Here is a 24,786-nt window from a genome sequence, read left to right as displayed (position 1 = left end):
AAAATATTTTAAAACTATTTTATTAATTTATTTTTAGAGAGAGGGGAAAGGAGGGAGAAAGAGAGAGAGAGAAAAAACACATCAAAGGCTGCCTGTCCTTCTACGTGCCCTGAACCTGGAACCCAGGCCTGGGCCCTGACCGGGAATTGAACTAGCGACCTGAATTTTCTAACCTTTCTCCTTAGTGATTATGGACCCTTTCTGTTACATTTTTTCATCACTTTATTTATTTATTTTTCTATCCTTACTTGAGGACATGTTCACTGATGTGAAAGAGAGAGAGACCACAATTGGTTGTCATACCCCACCCACCACCCGCACGCACTCCCTGGGCGACCGATTCCCCAACGAACTGAGCCACTCGCCCTGGTTAAAAATCTTTTTTTAAATAACAGAAACCAACCCTGCCTCACCTTCTGCCGGGAGGAGGTGGGGAAACCCTGGAAAGGCCTCAGGCTTGGAGTCCTCAGCCCGTACATACTTCGGACCCAGAGCAGTTTGGGAGACACCTCAGGCCCTCCTCATGGGGATCTCAGATCCCCCCAGTGGAGTCCCCAGGGGTGAGAATGGACCACTCAGGCAAAGCAGCACGTCTCTAAAACAAGGAGCATGTTGGGGTCCGAGCCCCCCCAGTGCCCACCACACAGAGATCCCTGGAAAGAAGAAATCGTGTTGCCTGTTGAGTGGCACCCATCATGCCGTACAGTGAGCCACCCCAAGGCCCCCGAGATCCCTGACACCCCTCCACCAATTCTGTGACCACGCTTTACCCCAAGCTGCTTCCATGTCACAGGTGACTGAGGCCGTATCACAGGCCTGCCCAGGGTAGGTGGACCTGCGCTCAGGTCCTAGCCAGTGTTGACCCACTGGGCAGCCCTCAGGAAGGGACGCCTCTCCCTGGGCCTCACACTGCTGTTCTGTGAGTGCGCTGGGTATGAAATGCAGAGCAGCGGCGCGGACCTGCAAACACGCTCCGGGGAAGAGTAGGGAAGTGGACGGCACTGTAGGTCTGTCTTCACAAGCAGCCACATCTGCTTCCCGGGGCCCAGGGCCCAGGAGTGGAAGATGCCATCCTACGTGGTCTGCCGTGAGATCCTGGGAGTGCCCTCTACCTTCCCCGGACCGGCTTTCTGAGCAGTCACAACTACGCAGAGCCTGGCCGATGACAGCCCCAGAGCCAGCCCCGTAGCTCCAGATTGATTTGCTAAATTTAACCTCTGGGGCTAATTTTAATCCCTGGCTGGAATCAGGCGAGTTCCCACGACTGGGATGTGTTGCTCTCGCCCTGATGGGTCCCTGGGGCAGACGGGGGCACTGGTCCGGAGGTCCCAGTGCCAAGATGACTCCGGAAATGCCCCCCACGCCTAGGGTCCCATGGGAACACAGGACTTGAACCTGAGAATCTGAGCCTGGAATATCCGACTTCTCAGCCCGTCCCCATTTTAGACAAGGATATCCTTGCTATGGCAGGGGACACATAATGGGGGAGCCCCAAGAGCCAAAAGGTCAAGGGGGTCTCTCTGAACTGAGACCCAAGAGCCAAGACAGGAAATGAGTTGCAGACAGAAGGAATAGCAGGTGCAAACGCCCTGAGGGGGGACGACAGACAAGGCAACAAGGCTGGAGCTTGAAGCTCAAGGGAGAGGTCGCAGAGGCAGGTCCACTCTGGGTCCTCTGAGCTGTGGGGAAGGCTGAGAGTTTGAGTCTAAGAGTGACGGAGAGCCATGGGAGGGGCTGAGTAAGAAGGGACAAAGTCTGATTTACCGTTGAAATGTTTTTCCATGGCTGCCATGGGGAGGGGGTGCAGGGTAGAGATGGCGGAATGCTGGAGGGGAGGCCAAGGTTGCATCCACTTGGGCAGAGACTGGGGGTGAAGTCATTGCACTCCAGGGTTTCTTGGGTCCTCCAGAAGGCACCAGCTCCTTCGCCATTTCTGGGGCCGGGCCTGACAGGCACCCATGGGCTCACACAGGGGTTTAACTCCTCTGACTCTCAATGACCCTGGAACCCCCAGTCCTCACCCAGGAACGAAAAGCATCCCCAGCTTTGGCTTCTGAGGGATCAACCCAACAGAAAGCTTTGATTTGACCCTCCCTGCTCACACAGTCTTCATGGCTCCCTACTGCCATCAGGAGAAAGTTTCAGCTCCCAGCCTGGCCCTGCCCCAGTCAGCCCCTGCCCACCTTCCTCTGCCTTCAACAAGCAGGTTGTCTCTGCCTGGAAAGCCTTTTAGCACCTTCTTCGCCTGGCCAACTCTTTTTTTAAAAAAGATTTTATTTATTTAGCCCTGGCTGGTGTGGCTCAGTGGATTGAGTGCTGGCCTGTGAACCAAAGGGTCTCTGGTTCGATTCCCATTCAGGGCACATGCCTGGATTGTGAGCTAGGTCCCCAGTGCGGGGTGTGTGGAAGGCAACCACACATCGATGTTTCTCTTCCTCCCTTTCTCCCTCCCTTCCTCTCTCTAAAAAATAAATAAAATCTTAAAAAAACAAAAATAAATTTAAAAATTTTAAATGATAGATCTTATATATATTTTAAATGGTTTTATTTAGTTATTTCTTTAGAGAGAAGGGAAAGGAGGGAGAAAGAGAGGGAGAGAAATATCATTGTGTGAGAGAGAGAGATACCCACTGGCTGCCTCTCAAATGTGCCTAGACAATGGACTGAACCCACAACCTAAGCATGTGTCCTGACTGGAAATTAAACTGACAACCCTTCACTTTGCAGAATGACACCCAACCAGCTGAGCTACACTGATCAGGGCTCTTGGCCATTTCTTCTTCACGCTTCGAATGGCAGCTCAAAAACTCCATCCCTCCAGGAAGCCATCCCTGCCCTCAGTCTGGACTGTGACAGCCCAGCCTTCCTTTCAGTTTTGACCCCACGGGGCTGGAAATCTGTATATCCAGCTCCGTCTCCTCCAGACTGGAAACCCCTCAGGATAAGATATAGGGGTTTCTTATAACCCCTATAAGGGGTTATAGGGTGACTGAGTAGATTTGGTGAATAGAGCAGGTCAAAAGAGACACGTCTGAACTCCCCACAGCTTCCCTCAACAACTTCCTCTCAGACTCCCCCAGCTGACTCCCTACCCAGAAATACACGCGCATGCAAATCCAACCACTAAGTGGACCTGTCTCAGGCCCAGGTGTGAAGGGCCAGCCAAGGAATGTGGGGGTGGAAGGCCCAGGGTGTGCATATATATTTGTACTTATATGCAAATCCCCACCCCGAGCCGCAGACAAACCAGCGGCCAGTTCTCCAGATGTTGGCGTGATCGGAACTGCTGGGGGGGAGGTGGTGGTGGTTGCTGAATGTGCCAGGCACGAGGAGGGAGGCTGAGGTTTGGGGAAGCCTCTTCTGTGCACCCCCCCCCCATGCCAACATCTAGCCAGAAAGCACAGAGGTTGTGGCATCTGCCCAGCAGAGAGGCAGAGAGATGGACCCATCGACAGGGAATGGAGGGTCATGAGAAATCCAAGAGGGCATCTCAGAGGAAGAAGCATGTATTTGGGCCTCAGTGGAGAGACTGAATGGGATCCTGAGCAAACAAGCAGTGGGGTGGGCATCTGAGCTGAGAGACCAGCCCTTCCCCACCCCTTTCTTTGTACCCTCATGCTTCATTTGTTAAGATCAACCATGTCCCAATCACTGTGATAAAAGAACCTCATTAGAAGTAGAAAGTATAAGTAGACCAGTGGCCACAGATGACTAGAAAAGTGACCTATCATAAAAATACAACAGGCTAAAATGGTTTTATGACTGTTTTACCAAACCTTACAGGACAGGAAAGTGCAATGTTATCTAAACTAACTCAGACCTTTGAAAACAACAGGAACTGCCCAGGTCCAAAAGGAGTGAAGTATTGACTACAAAAATGGCATCGTTAGCCAGGATTTCGAGAAAGACCTATCTGAAGAGGAGACATTTGAGCCGAGACCCGAAGTGTAAGAAAGAGACAGTCAAATGAAGGCAGAGAGTCAGTGGTGGGAAGAGCTGGGGGAGGGTGGTCCCGTCCGGGGAACTGCAGGGGCCAAAGTCAGAATGATGGTGAGTTTAGTGTTTTGAAAAAAATCAAAGAAGCCCATATGGCTGACAGTGTGGCAAAGGGAAGAAGCGAGGAGGATGGTGGTGGGGAGGATTGAGGGGGTGGATCGTGTAGGTATTTGTGGCCTTTATTCTGAGGGCCATGGGAAGACACGGAGAGTTTGGGGGCAGGGGAGGGTTGGGATATGATTTTAGTTCTAAAAATCCCCTAGCACTCTCATGCGCTGCTGGTGGGAGGAGAAGGAGGTACAGCCACTGTGGAAAACCGGCTTTTACTAGACATCAACATATGTCTGCCCTGGGACACAGCGATCTCTTCCCTCAGTATTCACCCAAGAGAAATGAGTCCATGCTTTACCGAAGAACACAGACAAGAGTGTTCTCAGCAGCTTCATTTATCATAGCCCCAAACGAGAAACGACCCAAATGCCCTTGATGGGAGAACTGGTAAATACTTTCTGGTAGTTTCTACAATGGACTACCACATAGCACAGAAAAAGGATGCCCTCAAGCCCCGCACAACCACCTGGGGGATCTCCCAGACCTGTGCCAGTGCCGGACTCCACAGAGGAATGGGCAGTGCGAGTCCAATACATGAAGTTCCAGAACAGGCAAAGCTCGCTTGTGGATGTCTGTCAGCACAGGGGCCGTGAGGTCAGGTGCTGTGACAGGGCAGCAGGGCTCCTGGGGCCGGGGGTGTTCTGCGCCCTGGTTCAAGGTCTGGGCACAGAGATATGTTCAGTTTGTGCACACTCGTTAGTTCTACTCGAAATGATTTCTATGACTTCTACCAAAGTTTTTTTTTAAGCTCCTGCCTGCTTCTGGCTACCATGGGGAGCGGTGTCCAGCTGGGCAGGAGTGAAGTGACAGGAAGAGGCTAGGGCAGGTATCCAGGCTAGAGACTGGGCCCGGAACCTAGACGGGGATGCAGGTGGGCAGAAGTGCATGGACCAGCAGTTGATAGAGGGGACAAGACACACTGGTAGCACATGCCTGGGTTACGGGAGGAGTCCAGGGTTCCTGGCCTGAACACTATGCTGGGAAGCACTGGGGATATGAAGGAAGATTTTCATAAGCTTCTGGAGTATCAGACACTCTCTATGTTGAGACATGTGGTCACTAAGTCAATTGACAAACATTCCTGGGGTCCTTCAGGCCTGACTGTCACTTCCTAGCCTGGTGAGGCCCCTTAGACCCCTGGTGATGGAAATGGGAGCTGAAATAAATGTCACTCTCCCACTGACCCTCTCCTCTGGCCTCACTCCATAGAGGACTCAGTTTTCTCACCTGTAAATGGGAGTAAGACTCCTTCTTCCACCAGCTGGGGAGGAGAGGGGTGGGGGGAGGAAAGTGTCTCTCAACCTTGTCTTGTGGCCTCTCAGAAGTCAGAAAGACTGCACCTTGGGACTGGGGACACTGAATCAGCATGCCATCTTGCAAGATCATGGCTAAAAGCACAAGACACGCTTGGCAACATCAAACCCCCATTTCCTCCCCTATAAAATCTGTCTCAGAACTATGGCCTCAAAGGCTTTGCAGTGAGTGTTTGAGAGAAGAGATCAGGAACGAATCAAGTTCCTCTTCTTGTCTCCCAGTGGGACTCTAATAGGGGGGACGAGCGACAGCGTGCTGCCAGACCCCTGAGCCCAGAGGGCCACACAGCTTGCTGGGGACCCAGACCGGGAAGGGAGGGTAGGAAAGGAGAAGTGAGAGGCAGGTGGGTGGTGGGGGGAGGTGAGGGTGCACAGGGACTCGGCGAAGCGGGGAGGGGGCGCTGCTCCTGGGCTGCTGCAGCGAATCAGGCCAGGGGCCTGCCTCATGCAACTCAGGCAGTGGTTTCATCACCTGCTCCCCAAGTACCTCATTACTGGTGACAGGAAGAGCCCCTTGGAAAGCCAGGACCCCCCCCCTTGAGGGCTCTAGTGGCTCTGACCCCAGTTGCCCATGACTCCCCCCTTCCTGCTAGGACCTGAGCCTGCCTCCTCCCTGGGGCCTGGGAGATGGCTCCTCAGATTGGGGGCACTGTGTGTGACCTAGGGGCCAGCTCAGCCCACAGCAGCCCCTGGAGCCCCGTACCTGTCCTTGGGGACGAGGTGGGCTCCAGCAGTGCCTCTCTTGTGGCCAAAATACTCTGGGGCCTTAGTTTTGTCTCCTGGAAAATGGGGAGTCAGGGGTGCCTGAGTTGAGGGGGGCTTCAGATGTAGGTGCTCTACAGACGCTATTTTTCTTCTTCCCCTGTCACCGGGCCCTGCCCTTGGATCGCTGCTCTTTGGCAGGAAGCGAGGGCACGCGGCCCAGAGTGAGGGCCCCAGGCAGATGGAAGAAGGCTGGGAAACAGCGGGTAGGGAGAAGGCCTATTCTTCAGACGGACCGATGGAGCAGGGGTAGGAAGATTCCCCTAAACACATGCAGAGCCCCAAGTGCCCCCCAAACAGAAATCCACAGGTGCCTAAAATACACAGATTCCCCAGAAACATGTGTTACCCAAACTCATGTGGATTCTGCATACAAAATATCCCCAAACGTGCAGTCTGCAATACATGTGTACCCCCCAAAACCACACAGCTCTACAAATCCCACAGCCCCCAAACACAGATCCCCCAACACACATAGACATCATGCCTCCAGCACATGCCAATCCCTCAAAGGCACACAGACCTCCAAATACATGCAAATACCCCGAAACACACCAGACCCCCCAACAACATGCAGACCCTCGGAGCTCCCCAGACACATGCCGCCTCCACGCTGGTCCCCCATTATGTGCAGGCCCCCGGACTCAGGTCGGGCCTCGTCCCTGCAGTGGCGTCACCCACCGTCTGGCTGGCTCTGGCTGCCTGAGGCAAGACAGTCGGCACCCCGAGAGAGTGGGGGGTCTGGGGGTAGGACGTAGCACCATGCGCAGCTCTGAATTCCAGAAGGCCAGAATGTTCCAGATGGAGAAGACCCCTTGGGGGGTCCCTTTGTCCCTACTTCCCTCTGGAACCCGTGGGGCCACTGACGGCCATGGGGACTCACCTTCACAGACCACTCCCCAGGCCTGCTCCCTGGAGGGCCCACTGTGGCCGTGCAGTGAGAGGCGCAGGCTGCAGCTGCGCACCTGGCCAGACCAGGGTTCAAATCCTGGCTCTACCACACACTCATTGCCTGAAGTGCTCCAAGACTCAGTTTCCCTGTTTGTACAACGGGCCCCCGTGAGCTACTCCTACACCTTGTTCCTACTCTTGGGGAGGCCTCCAGCGCCAGCACATTCTCAAACCACCTCTGTCCCTTTCCGGGCACCTGACACACCAACCCCAGATAGCCCTTCCGCTTTCCCAGAGCCCGGGCTGCGCCCTCCCCCTGGAATGCCCAGGTCTGAGTAGCTGTCCTCTGAGGCCCAGCAGAGACCCCTGCTTCTGGAAGCACCAGTTTCCCGGGGCAGGATCCCTCTCTCCCTGCAGCACTTAGCCCGAATGGATACTTGCGTGCTTCTTCGTTGCCTTCTTCAACGATAGTGTCCCCCGCCCCGTGAGGACTTCTACTCTGTGAGGGCAAGGATGGCCTCCTTGTACGGGGCATGCAGCAGGCCCCCGTCACCCTTCCCAAATGAATGAGCAAACACTGACTTAGCAAATGGGAGAAACTTTGGCAACTGTTTCAGTTTTCTTTTAAACACCTTGTGACCCACAAAACACATTTGAGGCTCCCATCTGGCCCACAGGCCGCCAGTTTGAAATCCCTGCTCTGAAGAGCCAACAGCACAGAACAGCAGCCTACTGGGTCTCAGGCCAAGGGACTGACTGACCCTGCTAAGGTCCCACGGCCACATCGGAAGAAACCATGTCCCAAGGACGTGCAGGCCCCGCTTAGCACATGCTCACCTGACACTGAGCCGGCTTCTCTGTCACAGACAATGCAAATGGAGGCCTGCTGCCCCATCCAATCTCCTGAGGGACTCAGCATCCTGACTCCTGGGGCCAGAGAGACTCTACATTCAGAACCCAACGCTGCTGTCCGAGGCAGATTGGAGCCCAGGGCCACCCAAGGCCCCCAGCAAGGTCCCCAAAGCCGCACTGCAGCTGCAGGAACAGCCCAAATTTTCCCTCTTTGTTCCAGAGAAAGAGCTCCCCGTGGGGCCCCGGAAATTCATCCCCAGAGGCCCAGGCCTCCCTGCCTGGGAAATTAGCACATCTGTCAGTGCTGGGCAGAAGGGATTCAGCCCACAGCCCCACAGACTCAAGACATAGTCAGCAGGGACTCCAAGACAGGGCCTTGGGACATCCCTGGGCCCCATTCTATTCCCATAAATGTCTGAGAGCCCACCAGGTGCCAGGGGACACAAGGGTAGGGAGAGGACAGATTCAGCCTGGCCTCCTCCATTGCTGAGTCTTGTGGGGGAGGTAGGAACAGACATACAACTGTGTCAGGGACGGAGGTCTTCAAGAAAGAAATTCAACAGGGAGAGGCAGTGGGTGGTGCTGGTAGGAGCTGCTTTGAACAGAGGGGCCAGAAGGGTTTTTCTGAAAAGGAGGGAGGCTCAAGGATGAGAGGACACCAGCCATGTAGGTCTGTGGGGGACAGACTGCTTTGTGGAAGGAATGGTAGGTACAAAGGTCCTGAGTGGGAATGTGCTAAACAGGTTCCAGGTGCAGGGGAAGCTGGTGTGGCTGGGACAGGGCGAGTGAGGGGCAGATGGAGACCAAAGAGGGCATGGAGGCTGCAAGGGGCCTGGGGGATCAGGGTAGGAGGGTGGACGATAGAGCAATGGGGAGCCGTGAAGGGTGTGTGAGGAGGGGAGTGCTGCAGTCTGATTCAGGATTTCCAGCAGAACAAGTGGCTGCAGTGGGGAGGAGCCTTGTGTGGCGGGAGGCCAGGACAGCATCCATCAGAGACAGGGAGGGCTGTGGGTGTGGAAAGTGGACAACACAGTCCTGTGCCTACAGCTGTGGTTCATTGTGCCAACCAGTCTTGATTATTCCCTTCTAAGGTCCCCACCTTGACCTTGGGTGAAGCTGAGCCTGGAGAACAGGCCAGTGAAGCCATTGGACCTGAGGTCTCTGGCCCTTGGCGGAGAGTGGGGTGGGTGGGGTGGACCTGGATGGGGTGGATCTGGATGGGGCTCTTAGGCACCTCATGCCTGGGCCCACGCACCACCTCATTTATACACAGGCCCACCTGACCCACAAACAACCCAGTGAAATGGAGGTAGCCACCCTGTTTTACACAGGAGGAAGCGGGCTTCTTCCCAGTGTAAAGGCCACGGGGCAAGACCTTTCAGATCCCTACCCAAGCCTGGGCTTGTACCACAGGGTTGTCCTGTGGCCACCCCATCTGGAAAGTGAGCCTGGGCACCACTGTGGTCTGAGACACTTGTTCCTGAGCCTGGGGTGACGGGGCAGCCTCACAAATCCCCGTGATACACACCCAGAGAGATACTTTTGGGAGCTCAGAAACGGGACCCAACCTCTGTGTATACCTCATGGACTGGGCTGCGGCGAGCTCTCTCACCCCAAATGGGATCCCAGGTGTATGATAAACGCTCTCTGAAAAGTCACATTTATCTCCAGATGCATGTGCTTCAAATCTTCCAGAAATCCAAACCCCCAACATGTCTATATTCATTGCATCTGAGTTGAAGTTATAAATTATTTTAATTTCCTTTTTCCTCTTAATTTCTATTTTTCAGATATCTACCTGGTTGGGTCATCAGAGATGGGAGGGAGGTAAGATGGAGCTTAAATGCCAGGGCACAGGGGCAGCAACAGAGCTCAGAGAGGAGTAGCCACCTGTCTGAGGTCACACAGAGAGCTGGAGCCCCTCACTCCTAGCTTTTCTTCTCTCAAGGTCTGGGGGTCCATCTTGTGTTCCATCCTTTCTCTGAGATGCCTGGGTGTCTGTACCTGGCCTCAGTCCTTCCTCCTGCAAAGTGGGGACTTCAGATCAAATAATCAGCTTCCAGCTCTCCTGGGTGAGACCCCAGGGCCCTGAATATCCAGAAATGTCATTCCCTATAAGCCAAGGTTCACTCCTCAGCTCAAACAGATGATAGGAGGCAGGCATGGGACAGGAGAGGGTGGGTCTGACTTCAAACCCCACACACCAGTCCTTCTGAGTCTAAATACTGTTTTGGAACCGAGTTCCTTTACCCTAAGAGTCTTAGAGTTCTTGTACCCGGATGCCAAAGAGCCACAGGTCCCGACACCCCCCAGGGAGGATTTCTCAGTCAGGCTAGGCAAGGAGCCCTCAGCTAATTCTGACTTCTCAAGTCTGCAGTTGGGGGTTGGGGGTGACCAGGGACCCCAGTTGCTGACCAATATCTGAGAAAGGTGGAGAGAGGGGAACCATTACCATGAAAGTAAGAACCACAAGTTTGTCAGGTGGTGAGTATTGTTCCTATACCCATGTCCCCCACGGGGACACTCAGGCACAAGGAAAGTGGTAGCCCCCCTTAAAGGAGCTGTGACCCACCACCTCAGGGCTCCGTGCCTACCCCATGGGCACCCTGTGGGTCCAGCAGAGGCCCCACTTTTGTTGCATGAGGCGTAGACTACATGGAGCAGGTGAGGGTCATAGCAGTCACAGGCACACAGAGATGGTCACACCACACTTGGCTCTGGGGCCGTGACACATGAGGGTGCACCCACAGCAGGAAGGCATGGGGTTGTGGTTGTGCACAGGAGCCTCAAGGGTACAAAAAGGGGTATGCTTCGGGAGAGGAGGACACTGCAGCCCACAGACCAAACACACAGGTCACAGACACATGACAGGGAGTCTGGCACCCCAACTTTGGACACACAGCTCCTCCTCAGCTGACATCGAAATCCTCAGACACATGCCTCTTGGACACACGACCTCTCAGAAACACAACCCTGGGACTCACAACCCCTCCGACATACCCTGCTCTTCAGGCTCACACCCCTTGGATTCACACACTTCCGACTCACTCATACCCTTTGGACACACAACTCCTTGGACTCACAATCCCAGGACGCATACCGGTTAGACAGAACTTTCGATGCACAGCAGCAGACTCAGACCTCCAAAAGCAGCCCAGCCCACCACAGATGACATTCAAAGGACACCGCACGAGCCTGGTCCCGACGCCACACGCACCTGCTCTGTCCGCCTGGACCCTAGGACGAGCGCACGAAACTGCAGCAGCCTCGCAGAGCGCCCAGTACTCCGCGGCCACAGGTGCCTTGAAAGCCGCGGCCCTGCCCCCAGGAGCTGATTGGGCGGGATGATACATTTGCATAGAGGGCGGGCACTTGGGCGTGGCCCCGCCTCGGGACCCGGACGCAGACTGGGAAGGACACGGTGGAGCTGCGGGTAAGGAGGGAGAGGGAGGGGGAAGGGGTTGGAACAGACCTGCCAGACTTTCCCCGCCTGCACTGGGTTCCCTTGACCCTACTGTGATTCTGACCCTAATTCAGACCCTGTCTTTAATCACAGCCAGCCCCAACACTAGACTTACTTCATCCTGAGTAAAATATAAATCAGTCCCTGGTGGCCCCAGTAACAGAGCCTTTCTCAAAGCCGACATTGACCCTTGCTCTCACCCAAAAGGAGGGACTACAGAAAGTGGTTCTGGAGTCATTTGTGTGACCTCGTCCATCTGCAGATGGGTGACAGACCCTCAACTGCTGGGCACTCTCCTCCAATTCAAAGGGCAGCCAATGGGGGCTTCTAGGACTGGGCCCCAGCCCAGGCCTCTAAATCCACATCTTCCCTGGGATCCCAGCACTACCCAGCCAGGCCCGGAGGAGTGTCAGAGGTGAGTGGATCAATGTGAAAAGAATTACAGGATGAAGATAATGTTGGACTCGGTGATCCCGGAGAAGCCCCCAGTTTGGAGGAGGCAGAACAGCTGCCACACACTCCTCCAGCCCCTTGGAGTCAGGACTGGGCCAGAGATGTCGGGAAGGACTTCCCAGAAAAGGGGATAATTTGTACTGTGCCTTGAAGTGTTTTCCAAGGGGGGAACAGCCTTCGCAAAGGTGCAGAGAAAGAGAGCAGAGTGTTCTTTGGTGGGAAAGATGAGGAAGATGAAACCGGAGCAGAAGCAGATGTGGCTGGGAGCCCAGGAAGAGGCTGGGAGATGAAGAGGAAGTGGTCAGTTTTGGGCAGATGAAGGTGGGATGCAGGTAGGTTACATGGCAGCCTTGTGTCCACCTTCTGAGCAGAAAGCAGATGGATGTACCTCTGTACTCAGGGGTGAGCATGTGGCGGTATCATATGTGGGGGACACTAAGGCAGGGAACAGGCTTGTACTTCCTCCTATGGCTCACTTTACCCATCTGTGACATGGGCAGTTTGGACTCCTAGGCTGGGCACAGATTTCTCCTTGGGCATAAACCCAGGGCTCATGCTGTGCCATAAGGTGGGGACCAGGGGCTCTGCCTCCCCCACCCCTGCCACCACTGCACTTCAGTGTCCAATGACAGATACTCAGGTTTCCCAAGGACACACTGGGGCCCAGGCCAGTCTGGGGGGCTTCTGCTTTGACTCCAAGGTTCAGAACAAGGCTTGGGGAGTGTGGAAGTGGCTGGGGAGCCCCAGGCCCCCCGAGGGCCACTCTGTTTACCTGCGGCAGCCTGCTGTCTCTGATGCAACAGACAGGCTCTGGTTACATAAGAGCAGCAGCTGGAGCAGCTCTGGGAGCAGCAGGGGCATGGTGGGAAGGGTGGGACCCACCTCCTGCCCCCTGCCATTACTGGGGCCCCCTCCTTTGTTCCTGTGCCCCCATCCCATCTTCTATCATTCACATCCTGTTTCCTATAATGGCCCCTCCTTTTCCCCTTGCCTCTGTTCCTATCCTATACTCTCCTCCTGTGCTCTCCCCATCACTGGCTGTGTCGCTGTTTGTGGACCCCCCGGTCTGCCACTGGGAGTCAAGATTCTCAACCTCAGTCTTCTCAGATGAGGAGACACCTCAGTTACTGGAATAAGATGTTGGAGGGTGGAGGGGAGGGTTGTGAGGAGAAATGGGTGAAGAGGGTCAGGGGGAGGGATCTGAAGATGGGGGAGACAGGTGTGGGGGGGTGGGGGGTGAAGTCACCTCTCCCAAGTCCCCTTCTTCCAGATTCTCTCCCATATGTCAAGCAGAGGAAGGTTTTGAAAGATTCTCCATGGCAAGGATAGTGTGGTCCAGCAGGTGGGGCCTTCAGTTAAAGGACCCAGTGGTTTGGGATGTCTGTGTGCAGCTGTTTCCTCCAGCCGGAGGGTTCCTTGGGGCCAGGCCCAGTGTGTGGCAGCACCAAAGGGGCATCTCTGTGGGTTTCTTGCAGAACTGGAGAGCCTGAGAGAGGGTATGAGTGGTGGAGGAGCATTGGGACCAAGTTTGGGGCATTCAGAGGCCTCACCGGGGAATATGGCAGAGCTGGGAAGGGATGTACCAGGGGCAGGATCCTCAGAGCAGAACTGAAATAAAACCATGACTTGGATTAGGGGATAAGGACAAAGAGCCAAACTCAAGTCCAAGTCCCACCTTGACCACTGTGGCCCAAGTTGGGGCATTGCTGCCTTCCTGGGCCTCCTTTTACCCTATCCACAGATCTGAAGGAGACTTGGGTGGGGCCAAAGTGGGACTGGGTGGAGAAGCCACACTTCACCAGGCTGGGATCCTTTCCAGATCCCCCTCGCACTCATAGGTGCTAGACTCCTGCCCCGAGCGAGCGAGGCACGGGGAGCTCACTGCTTCTTTCCCAGTTGCTCTCCTTATCTCTGGGTCTCAGTTGGGAGCAAGTCCTACTGAGTAGGAACATCTTACCCTTTAAGGAGGGAGACCTCCAGCGCGTCTAGAGCACGTGGGGACAGATGTAAGATCTTGATGAGTAGTCCAGCCTCAAGGAGATTTAGTTGGCTCTCTAAAAAATGGAATTGAGGACATAACGAGAAAAAAGGCTAAGGGTCACAACGCGTCATCCATAGCAATGAGCCAGGCCCTCTGACCTAGACCCTTTGGAAGCCGAGTGCCTGGCCAAGCCTTTGCCTCTTGCGCCCTCTGGTGACGGGCAAGGATGGGGCGTTTATGAGTGTAGAAGGGGCGGGATGATCATGCAAATTACCAGGCTTTCCCCCACCCCCTTCTCCTGCGGGCTCTTGGACTCTGGGAGATCTGACTGGCCAGAATCCTGCACAGCACTCTTTGAGAGGACTGTTAGTCTCTGGCCAAGGTTGTGTCCAGGAGCTGTGGGTGGTGTGGGGCCCTCGAAAGGTCTGAGCCACCCCACAGCTGACCCCTATTACCCCACAGCATCCTTGGGATATGTGCAGTTACCTCACTTAGCTGCCTTTCTGTCCCGCGGGTCTAAACCCTGCGGCCAGGGCTGCCCTGGCTTGCTCACTAGGGCATCTTCTGGGCAGGCAGGGCCTGGCACACAGAGGGCAGTCAATATTTCCTAGATAAATGACTGCATGATGGACAGGCGGAAGGAGAGACAATGTGAAGCACTGTCAGAGTAGGCAAGAAGAGTGACTGTAGGGGCCACACACCAGTCAGGGCATCAATGGGATGGACCTCAAACTGAGCTGGGGCAACAGGGCCCGCCCAGTACACCTAGGAGGGGAAAGACAGGACTGACTCCCATTCCTGGTAGTGGGAGGCAGTTCTTCCTTAACACCTCCTGTGTCCTTGAACCCTCTCCCAGGCCCTCAGGGTCTTCCACAGCCCTGATATCCCACCAGAACCCCCTGTCTCTGCCCTAGGTTTTCCATGGCCCTTGCCACCCTTCTCTCCCAACCACCCACAGGTGTTAAGGTGCTAAGGGAAGTATGGAGAGATCCTTCCAGAGCAGTGGGTCTGGGACCCCAAACCACTCCATTCTGATCTTCCTGACACATTCTGCAGAACACTGTTGGCACCCAGCTGGCCTTGGGGGTGTACAGACCATAGGTCATGGCTTCCCAGGCCTAGAATTCAAAGACAGCAGTGTGGGCTCTTCTGTAGTTAGCAGACATAGACTCAAAGCAATTTTAGCAAATACAGTAATTTAGGAATTAGGTCAGGTACAGCTGGATCCAGGGTCCCATGGTAGCTTCACCATATGGCCTAAGCCCAGGATGGGCATTTCTGCTTGAGGCAGAATGGAGGCCAGACAGGCATGTACATGACTGTCCACCATAGCCTGCAGAGAAGGTCCTGTCCAGCCTTCCTTGTCCATATGGAGAAATGGAGGACCAGAGAGGGCCAGTTCTAGGCCCCATGTCACACAGCATGTCAGAGGCAGACTGGGACCAAACCAGGCAGGGGGTTGCTTCCTCTGGCTGTGTGACCTTGTACAAGTCATACACCCCTAGGAGCCTCTCTTTTCCCATCTGTATTTGAGGGTGATACCCACCTTATAAGGCTGTTTAAATATAAAAGAAGACTGTGGCAAAGCCGCAAGCACAGAGTAGTCAATGGGGATTAACACAGTAGAAGTTATTGGTCCGAGGGGACATGGCTAATGTGGGGTAGGAGTCCAAGGACAATACCTTGTCTCAGGAGGCTAGGGGCAGGAGTGAGAGGACTGTGCTGGCCACGCTTGCTCAGTCTGTGGTCCTTTATAGGTCTCACAAGGTTGTGTCCAAGGGTCCAACACTGGGGTGTCCAACTTAGGGAGGAGGGACAAGGGTGAGGACAAGGAGGTCTGAGAGGCCCCCGGGGCTTCAGGGTGATCTCAGTAAGGTGATACCTGAGGCAGGGGCCTGACAGGGGAAAGGGAAGAGGAGAAGCCCCGGGACACTGGACATCTTGGTGTAACTCTGCACTTTCAGTCATGAGTGGTGACCCTGCCTTGCCCATCCGAGCCTGTTTCCTCTTCGGTAAAATTCAGAGATGTATGTAGGACCCTGGGAGAGGCAAATGAAGAAAGAGGCTGGGGGAGGCTGAGACTTGACCCCTTGAAAGTCACCAATGACCCCAGGGGGAGCAGCTTGGTGGGGGGCATAGTGGGAATGGAGGCTCTGAGAGAAGAATTTGGGTGGCAATTCTGGGGAAGAGCAGAGTAGGGTCTGTAGGGACAAAGGTAGAACCAGGAGGAGCATCGAGCCTTTTGCTCAGCAGGGGCACAGCAGCAGAGGGACAGCAGACTACCGAGGGTGTAGGGAGTGCAGCAGGGCAGTATCCGTGACGTGTTAAGTGTGGGAGGGACCAAGGCTTAGGGGTTGGGACCAGGAGACACCTCAGCAGCCCCTCCCAGATATCCTCCCAGCAATCCCACACCCTGTGGGACTGCTCACCACCCCCAGGCCCAGAGCTAAGCCTGGCATTTGACTGGTGCCCTGACTGCACGTGTGTGAACTCTGCTCCCTCTTGGCTCTGAGGGCTGCTGCTCTAGGGACCACAGGGTCCCTGTCCATGCATCCACAACCCTCAGAGAGGGTCCCTATGGTACAGAGCACCATCACAACAGATGAGCAGAGGCTCTAAAAGCTCACAAGCCAGGGGCTCAGTAAGTACCTGGGGTACCTCTGATTGGCCAGGGTCTGTCCTGCATGAGCACAAATTAACAATATACCACAGCTGTCTTGGGGCCACGTTCTCCTTACACGGTCAACCATGCCTCCCAGTACTGATGCCCTCCTGCAGTTCTCTACCATCCGGTTCTGAGCCTGGCCATATGGCTGGTTTTGGCCAACATAACATCTGCAAATGTGAAGTAGAGGCTGGAAGAGCCTGTGTGCACTGGAGCTGCCCTCCTGGTGCCCAGCCACCAGAAGCCCAGGCTGGCCTGCTGGAGTGGCTACATGGAGGTTGCGAACTGGACCCTCTGCAGCCGATGGCACCAGTCAAAGGTCAGATGTGTGAGGCCACCTCCGACTATTGGCCCCACGGAACCCTGACTGCCACACAAATGGCCTCCGGCTGAGCCCAGCCCAAATCATAGAATCACGAGCAATTATATTGGTGCTGTGAGCCACTAATTTTTGGGCTAGTTTGTCATGCAGCAGCTGACTGCTACACTACACATCACCATATGCAGAAGTGCCCTCTCTGCCATCTGAGTCACTTCCACAGAAGAGAAAAGCAGAGAGGGGGGGAACTTGCTCGGGGTCACACAGCAGGTCAGCAGTGGAGCGAAGAGTTCAGAGCTGAGTGGTAACCGTCATGCCGGGCTCTGCCTGAGAGAAGGTGTGTAAGTAAAGCCAGCACCTGGCATATGGCAGGGCAGGGAAATGTGGGACGCCTATGGCCTGAATAAGGGGAGATGGCAGAGAGCACCAGGGAGATGGGCTGACAATCACCCAGAGCAGCAGAGGGTAGAAGGTCCCCCCCCGCACCCCCGTATCCTCCCACTGACCAAACCATCCTACAAGCCTGAGGGATTAGATGGCATGTCTCTTCTTGGACAACTAAAGGGTGGGTTAGTTCAGAGCGTGGAGGACAGAAAGGCCCCTGCTTTATTAAGCACTGACCTGGTTGGAGGGGCCAAAGCCCTTAGAGTCTCTTCTGAGATCAGGCTGAGGAGGGCGGGGGCAACTCCTGGGGGCTGAAATAAAGCATGGGCAATATCCATGAGGCCGAAGTCAGAGGCCATGAAGCTGAGGTCAGAGGCCATCAGGCTTGCTCAGCTAGGCTGGAGTGTGTGTTCAGGTCACCCTCCCCAGACCCCTGGCCTGAGCCTACAGGGCATCCTCTGTAAAAATGGGACCAGCCACCAGCTTCAGAGGTTACGCTTGGGGCTCATGCATGTCTGCACTTCAAGCCCACAGGGCTGGCAAAGAGAGCTGCTAGCAGCGCCTTCAGGCTTTCAGAAGCACTTGGCATTTTTGCAACAGCAGGCACAAGCAGGGCATTTGAAAGCACTTGGGAAACCATGAGTTCAAAGTAAAAGCTATTGCTTTTTTGAGGCTCTACTGTAAGCAGGGCACTGTGACAGTCACTTTGTGGAGTCAACTCTAGTGATGCTGTCACCAAACCCAAGGCACAGCAGCCAAAGCCAGTGGTTATTTAATGCAAATGAACCCAGATAAACTCTTGTACACTACCCTCAGAGGGGAAACTATTGCACATACATTTTTACAAATTCTCAAGGCTTTTTAAAAAAAGATTTTATTTATTTATATTTAGAGAGGGGGAAAGGAGGAAGAAAGAGAGGGAGAGAAACATCCATATGCAAGAGAAACATGGATCAATCTTGCAACGCCCCCAACCAGGACCTGGCCCACAACTCAAGCATGTGCCCTGATAGGGAATGGAAACCATGATCTTTTGATTGGCAGGACAATGCCCAACCCGCTGAGGCACACCAGTCAGGGCAAGGCTTTCATTTTTGATAATTCTCCTGTCTTAGTCCTCATACAGAACAACACAGAGGTTGTCTTCTTTCTAAATACCTGGTGGAGGACAGGCAGGCCAGACCCCCAAGCTGTAAGCACCAGACACATCCCAAGGTAGAGTTACAGAATGTATGTGCATGTTCAAATGCATATTTATTAAGTTATCATGAAAACAAAACCAAAAAGCACTCTTTCCCCCAAAACTCTCTTCCCAGTGTGCAAGGACTGTAAGAGCTTTCATTTTTAGACCATCTGGTCTTCAGCTCAAAGCCTCCTCTAGCTCTGGGAGCACCTCCTGCTGCCCACCTCCCTGACCTCACCCCCCCCACTCACCCTCTGCAGCCACACCTGTCCCCTAGATGTTCCTCCAACACACCTCGGTCCCCAGCTGCAGGGCCTTTGTCCTCACCACTGTCCCACTTGGAATATCATCCCGAGTCTTTCCATCATCAAGTCTTTCAGGCTTCTGCTCGCAACCCCTCCGACTCATTAGAGAGGCCCCATATTCCCTTTTTCCCTTTGCACATGTCTGAAAAGCTCTGGGTCTGTTCCATGTGTATCTGGTTGCTGTGTGTCTCTCTGTGAGACCACAAATGTGCCTGTCCCGGTCACCTCTCTGTCCCCGGCACCCATCCCAGGGCCAGGCATATAGCAGAGCTCAGGATCTGGATACTGAGCAACTGACCCCTCCTGTCTCAGGCACCAAAGGACAAGAGGAAGCCACCAGACACCATGAGATGAGGAAAGCGAGCTGTCCAAGGAGCAATAAGCAGCAGATCCTGGCTGAGGGGTGAAGGACCTTACAGAGAGGAGGCTGACTGCAGCAGGGGCTTGTGGTCCTGGGAGCTACCTGTGGCCCTGGGTGGCGGCATTCATGTGGTCCCGGATGTTGATGGCCTGTTTCAGGAGACCCTCCACACTGCGGAAGTAGACGCTGCTGTCGACGAGGTTCTTCACGGCACTATAATGGGAGGGCATACCCAGTAGGCACCGCCCTGCCTCACTCACCAAGTGGAGCTCAGCAGGTACCTGGGGGATTCCGTGGGCCTCCCTGAGGGCTCATTATGCACTCAAAGTTTAGATTTTTCTGTCAAACCTACAGGACATTATGTGACACAGCACTGGGTGACAATTCCTGCTGCAAGGCCATCTAATGTTCTGAAGGAGCTATAAACATGTAAAGATAGCCTAAAAAATACCTTGCTTTCCTCTTAGATAATCTATTCCTGCCTCTGAAGGAAGCTGATCAGCTCTACTGAACACCTCTGGAAGTTAGACAGAAGCAGGATAACTCATCACCATTAGGGGGCACTGCTGCAAAGCTGCACTCAGACCCCCCCCCCCCAGGTCGGCACCCAGCTGTTGAAGGTCTAGTGAAAATGTCCCTTTCCATGGCACTACAGGCAAACATTTACCAAGCCGCACAGGGCCTTGCTAATGCCAGGAAGTCGCCCCTGTAACACCATCTTCAGTAAAAGTGTTGTTTTAAAGTCCTTGTCCTAAAGAAGAAAAATCACTTCTTTTTATTATCAGGGAGGGATCTGCTTGAAAATGGCAATGAGATCAAGGGGAGGGGCATTTGCTGTCACCAACTCTGTTAGCTTGTTCATCTTAGGCCACCAAGTGCAGTCAGCTTTTTTAGCATTCGGTTGCTCAACTTGATTAAAAACTTACTAATGTAAGCTCACTGCTGAATAGTTTACTCCAATTTGACATCTTTCAATTTTACATGAACCATTAATACTGCATAAAGCATTTCAAACAACTAAAAGCCAAGGGCTCTTTCAGGTCCATAAAGAAAACACGTTCTTTTAGTATTGGAGAAACTCACATCTCCCTGAAGAGAAGCACCCACAGCTCATGGCACACTGGCCTCCTGCCTCATCCAACATGGTCCAGTGGAACTTTCTGGAATCTAAGACACTTTCTCTATGCATTGAGAGAGTTGCTCAGCACTTGAAATGTGGCTAGAGAGACTGAGCAGATGATTCTCTCATTTTATTTCATTTTAGTGCATCAACATTTAAATGTACAGCCCTGGTGGCTCCTGCTCCTGAGTTGGATGGTGCAGCTAGAGGGACCAGGAGAAAGTAGAGACTTTGACACACTTTTTTTTTAGCACAGACCTTGCTGACGAGGTCACAGCTGTCCCAGAGCTGTTCAGCAGCCCTGAGAGAGAACACTTTTGTTTCTTTTCTACTCTTCCTTGAACTGAGGAGAGTGCTTGCAACCACCATTCTCAGGAAGACACCATCTGTCCGAATCCTCTCCTGTCCCATAGAGGGGCCGACTGCTGATGGCGGAACACCCATCTCAGTGGCCCTGGCAGCAGGACTTCCTGTCAACCAACCTTCACCCACACGACAGAAACAGGCAAGCAAACCCCATGGTGCCACAGATGAGAAGTGCTGGGAGTGTCTAGCCTCCAATAAATGACCCCATAGGTCATGCCAGGGGCAAATGGCACCATAAACAAAGTGGCCAAACTCCTGAGGTAATGGAACAAGCCAGGGCATTGAATATCATTGAAGGCATCAACAAAAGCACAGGAGACAAGGTGGGCCAAGCTGCCATGAGGCAAAGAAACACCAGCTACGGCTTTCCAGCCTCAGGCATCTTACCCCTTGGGGCAAAAAACCAATTTTACGATATACAGAAAATTAAACAAACAAAAAAATAAATGCTACACCCATAGAAGTATTATTCACAATAGCTAAAATGTGGAAGCAACACAAATGCCCACTGACAAATGAATGGATAAACAAAATGTGGAATTTTGCTTAGCCTTAAAAAGGAATAAAATTCCAACACATACTACAACATGGACGAATCTTGACATTATGCGTAATGAAAGAAGACAGACACAAAAAGACAAATACTGTCTTTCATGTGAGGCCCTAGAGTAGCCAAATGATAGAAACAGGAAGTAGAATGTTGACTGCCAGGGTTTAGAGGAGCAGGGATGAGGCGTTAGTGTTTAATGGAGATGGTCTCAATTATGCAAGATGGAAAGTTCTGGAGATGGATGGTGGTGATAGTTGTACACCAATGTGAATGTACTTAATGCCACTGAACTATACACTTAAAGGTGGTTAAGATGCTAAATTTTATGATTCCCAATCCTATTACACCCTCCCACGACAGATGGGAAGGGGGTCTGCGCTGAGAAGATGCTTGCTGGAGGCACACAGGGGTTAAGCAAACAGTGAGAAGTGTAGGCCTAGGCTGGAACCTGCTAGGTTCCTGGCCCATGTGGCCAGGTGAGTTGAGATTCACATGCCTCCCCATTCGGGTGGGCTCGGCAGGACAGAGCTCACCAGGGAGCTGGCTGAGACACCTCTAAATACCCAGGAGGTGATCCTAGATGCTCACCTGCAGGCGTACTCCACTGTGTAGATGGCTCCTTGGCTCTGCTCCTCCCACCGCTGCATGTCAGCCTGTGGGAGGTGGGGGACTGTTAGGGGAAAAGGGTGCCACCTGTATCTTCCCAGCTCTCTGGGAAGAGAGCACCTGATCACCATGGCTGCAGAGACTGGCCCCCTCCAGCTCCCTCCCCTCCCTCACAAATCCAGGCTTTCTGTGAACAGCTGGCTACCAGGTCTTGGGGTCTTTGCATCTGCTCTACCAGCAGGCCCTATATCTCAGTGTGCATGCCCTGTGGGAGTTGGTGGCAGGGGTGCATGCAGCTCACCTTATGCTGGGCCAGCTCTGGCAGAGAGCGGCGCACATGTTCCTGCAGCCGGTACAGGGCCACAGATGGCTCATTGGCCAGGACGTAGACGCTCTCAGTGAACTTGTCCGTAACTGGGTCCAGGATTGACAGTCAGGGCATGGAAGGTGGCAGAATAAGAAGGGAAGAGAGTGCACAGACACAAAGAGACAAAGCATAAGACTCCTGATTGCTCGATCTGTAAGTCCAGCCAGCGTGGTGAGGAATGTCTGGTGCTCCCTCACCCCCAGCAGCTGGGTCACCTGTGGCCCAGGTGATAGGCTGAAGATGGTCACAGAGGCCTCACTCATGGTATTGTCAATGCGTCCATTGAACTTGTGATCTTTCCCCTCCCCAGCCCACTGGTGATGGACACTGCTGCTGCCCACTCGCATCCCCTCGCATTCCTTCTACCCCAGTGAATAAATGTGAGATTTCTCCTCAAAGGATCTACTGGTTATTAGACCTGAAAGTGCTTGGAAGTTTCTATCTCTGTGTAGCCTTCAGCCATGATTAACCATTGAGGGGTGTGCAAGTCCATGTCCCTTGCTCTGTTGGGACAGTTGAGAGGAGTGACTCATCCCCTTAAACTCCCTTGCCAAAGAAGGCTGAGGCCTCACTCTGAAGGATTTTACCTGAGGTTGCTCCTTGCTCAGCCTCCTCCCCCGCCCTGTCCTGTTTCCCTTTCTCCCTTGTGAGGCTCTCCTGGTAGGTTAATTACACCCAAATCCTCTTTCCAGGGTCTGTATTCCTGACCAGCTGGTCATCCACGCTGTCCATAGGCAGATCCTTCTGGTTCTGCCACAAAACAAAGCCCACCTTCACCCATTCTTAGCACTGCACTGACTTTACTGGTCCAGGTACGGCTGCCTTCCACCTGGATGACAGACTCAGCCCCTCCTGCTTCCCCCTCACCCCGCCCGACAGCAGTCCCATCTCCATACAACAGATGGAATGAACTAATGAAGACATCAAATATGTCCCTCCCTTGCTTGGGATTTTCCCATGGCTCCCATTAGCCAGAGAACAAAACCTGCCTTCCTCACCATGGACCCCTAAGGTCCTATGTGTTCTGCCTGCTGTGGACTTCCATGTCCTCTTCATCTTCCATCCAGGCACAATGGCCTCCTGGCTGTTACTCAGACCCTCACAGCACTGTCCACAGGAACTTTCTCTGATGACTGAATAGTTCTATGGTCCATACTATCCCATATGGTAGTCACTAGCCACAGGTGGTTACTGGGCACTTGAAATGCCACTAATGTCACTCAGAAACTAAATTTTTAACTTTACCTAATGTTAATTAAATACCCATAAATACTGTGACCAGTAGCTAGTATATTAAAGCACAGCTCTGAGCACTTTGCCACCACAGGGCCTTTGAATCTGTTATTACTGCCACTGCCACACCCTTTTTCCCTCTGTCTTGTCTTCATTCTTCCTATCTTAGCTGAATTGTCACCTCCTGGGCAAAGCCTCTCCTGGTCATCAAGCTTAATCAGATGTCCCTCATTCTCAAAACAACAACCTTGTTCATTTCTTTTATATGTAATTCTGTTCTTTACTAGGTTATGTGTTTACAGGAAAAAATTAAAGCTTGGATTTGTGAGGGCAGGGGTTTCTCTGGGCCTCAATTTCTTCATTTGTAAAAATGCAATGAAAACAATATTCACCCTCCAGGTTTGCTACAGAGATGTAATCTATGCTACTTTCCAGGGCGGTGTGATTGGCAATACAGAGAACCCTGGTGTGTCTGGGAGTCAAGGGAGGTTGTGCATGAGTCTATCCAGTGTGAATACAACTCAGTGGGCAAGACTGCCCCCTCCAAACTGTATAGATTATAGCCCTGGCTGGTGTGGCTCAGTGGATTGAGCACCAGCCTACAAACCAAAAGGTCACAGGTTCGATTCCCAGTCAGGGCACATGCCTGGCACATGGCCAGGTTCCCCAGTTAGGGGCATGTGAGAGGCAACCAAGCAATGTATCTCTCACGTATCGATGGATGTTTCCGCTCCCTCTCTTTCTCCCTTCTTTCTCCTCTCTTTAAAAAAGTAAGTACAATCTAACAAACTGTATAGATTATAGAACCTTTTACCCTCTTAGGCCTCCTTGTTTCACAAATGAGCGTGTAATAATAGCTCAGTGTTGTTACAAAAGAGGTGGAATTAAATGTACTTGTACCTTCTAACTAATTAACTAGAAATACCATGTGCAATAAAATAACAAAAAAACTTTATAACTTAAAAAGTTTGTGCATTTTGTAATTTGTAACTATGTGCTTTATAAACACTTGAGTCAATGTAAACATACACAAATGCATAAATCTATATGGCAACAATACACATAGTGACTGCCATATCCCAAGCTTTCTTCCAATGCAGTACAAATACCAGGTCATTGAGTTCTCACAAACCTACGAGGGGCGGGAGGGCGATTATACTCCCCATTTTACAGATGACAAAAGTGAGGCACAAGGACTTTCTGAAGGTTCCAAAACTAGTCAGCGGCCACCAGGATTCGATGGCAGTTCAATCTCTGCCCCTCACGTCCTTTCTCTCCCTTTGTCCGTTCCCTTCCTCCCTCCCTCTATCAGGCTGCCCCTCCGCGAGTCCCCGGGTCCTCTGCCCTGCCCTGGGCCTCGCATTACCTTTCTTCCCCTTGAGTTGCATCTCGGGTTCCTCCATAGCGACAGCCGCTTGTGAAACCTGAAAACCGGAACCGGAAGTCTGGAGGTGGTGACAGCTGCCTAAACGTTCCCCTGAGGAACAGGACTTGGCCCTGCTACA

At 53.0% G+C, this 24,786-nt stretch overlaps 2 protein-coding genes across 5 annotated transcripts in view; both read right to left on the bottom strand.

Annotated features, from left to right (window-relative positions):
- MEF2B (myocyte enhancer factor 2B) overlaps nt 1-13,892 on the bottom strand; it is a 19,646-nt gene extending 5,754 nt beyond the window's left edge. The window contains exons 1-3 of the mRNA XM_053668102.1: nt 13,799-13,892; nt 13,088-13,327; nt 11,143-11,352 (exon numbers count right to left, since the gene is read on the bottom strand). Coding sequence (XP_053524077.1) covers nt 11,143-11,284 — 142 coding nt within the window. The 5' untranslated portion in view covers nt 11,285-11,352; nt 13,088-13,327; nt 13,799-13,892. The remainder of the gene's footprint in view (nt 1-11,142; nt 11,353-13,087; nt 13,328-13,798) is intronic.
- The window catches only part of BORCS8 (BLOC-1 related complex subunit 8), a 26,577-nt gene extending 1,791 nt beyond the window's left edge, over nt 1-24,786 (bottom strand). The window contains exons 1-6 of one of the 4 annotated variants that reach the window (XM_053668109.1): nt 24,648-24,786; nt 21,983-22,095; nt 21,664-21,728; nt 19,142-19,252; nt 17,428-17,501; nt 15,335-15,861 (exon numbers count right to left, since the gene is read on the bottom strand). In XM_053668109.1, coding sequence (XP_053524084.1) covers nt 17,468-17,501; nt 19,142-19,252; nt 21,664-21,728; nt 21,983-22,095; nt 24,648-24,684 — 360 coding nt within the window. In that variant the 5' untranslated portion in view covers nt 24,685-24,786 and the 3' untranslated portion in view covers nt 15,335-15,861; nt 17,428-17,467. Of the gene's footprint in view, nt 1-15,334; nt 15,862-16,895; nt 17,134-17,427; nt 17,502-19,141; nt 19,253-21,663; nt 21,729-21,982; nt 22,096-24,647 lie in introns of those variants that run through there. The other 3 variants (XM_053668107.1, XM_053668108.1, XM_053668110.1) reach the window with 3 other exon arrangements.

The sequence above is a fragment of the Artibeus jamaicensis genome, unplaced genomic scaffold (genome assembly GCF_021234435.1).
Source record: "Artibeus jamaicensis isolate MK-2021 breed Jamaican fruit bat unplaced genomic scaffold, CSHL_Jam_final contig_477, whole genome shotgun sequence".
NCBI classification, from domain to species: Eukaryota; Metazoa; Chordata; class Mammalia; order Chiroptera; family Phyllostomidae; genus Artibeus; species Artibeus jamaicensis.
Note: the sequence above shows the minus strand (reverse complement) of the source record. Positions and strands in the feature narration are given on the sequence as shown.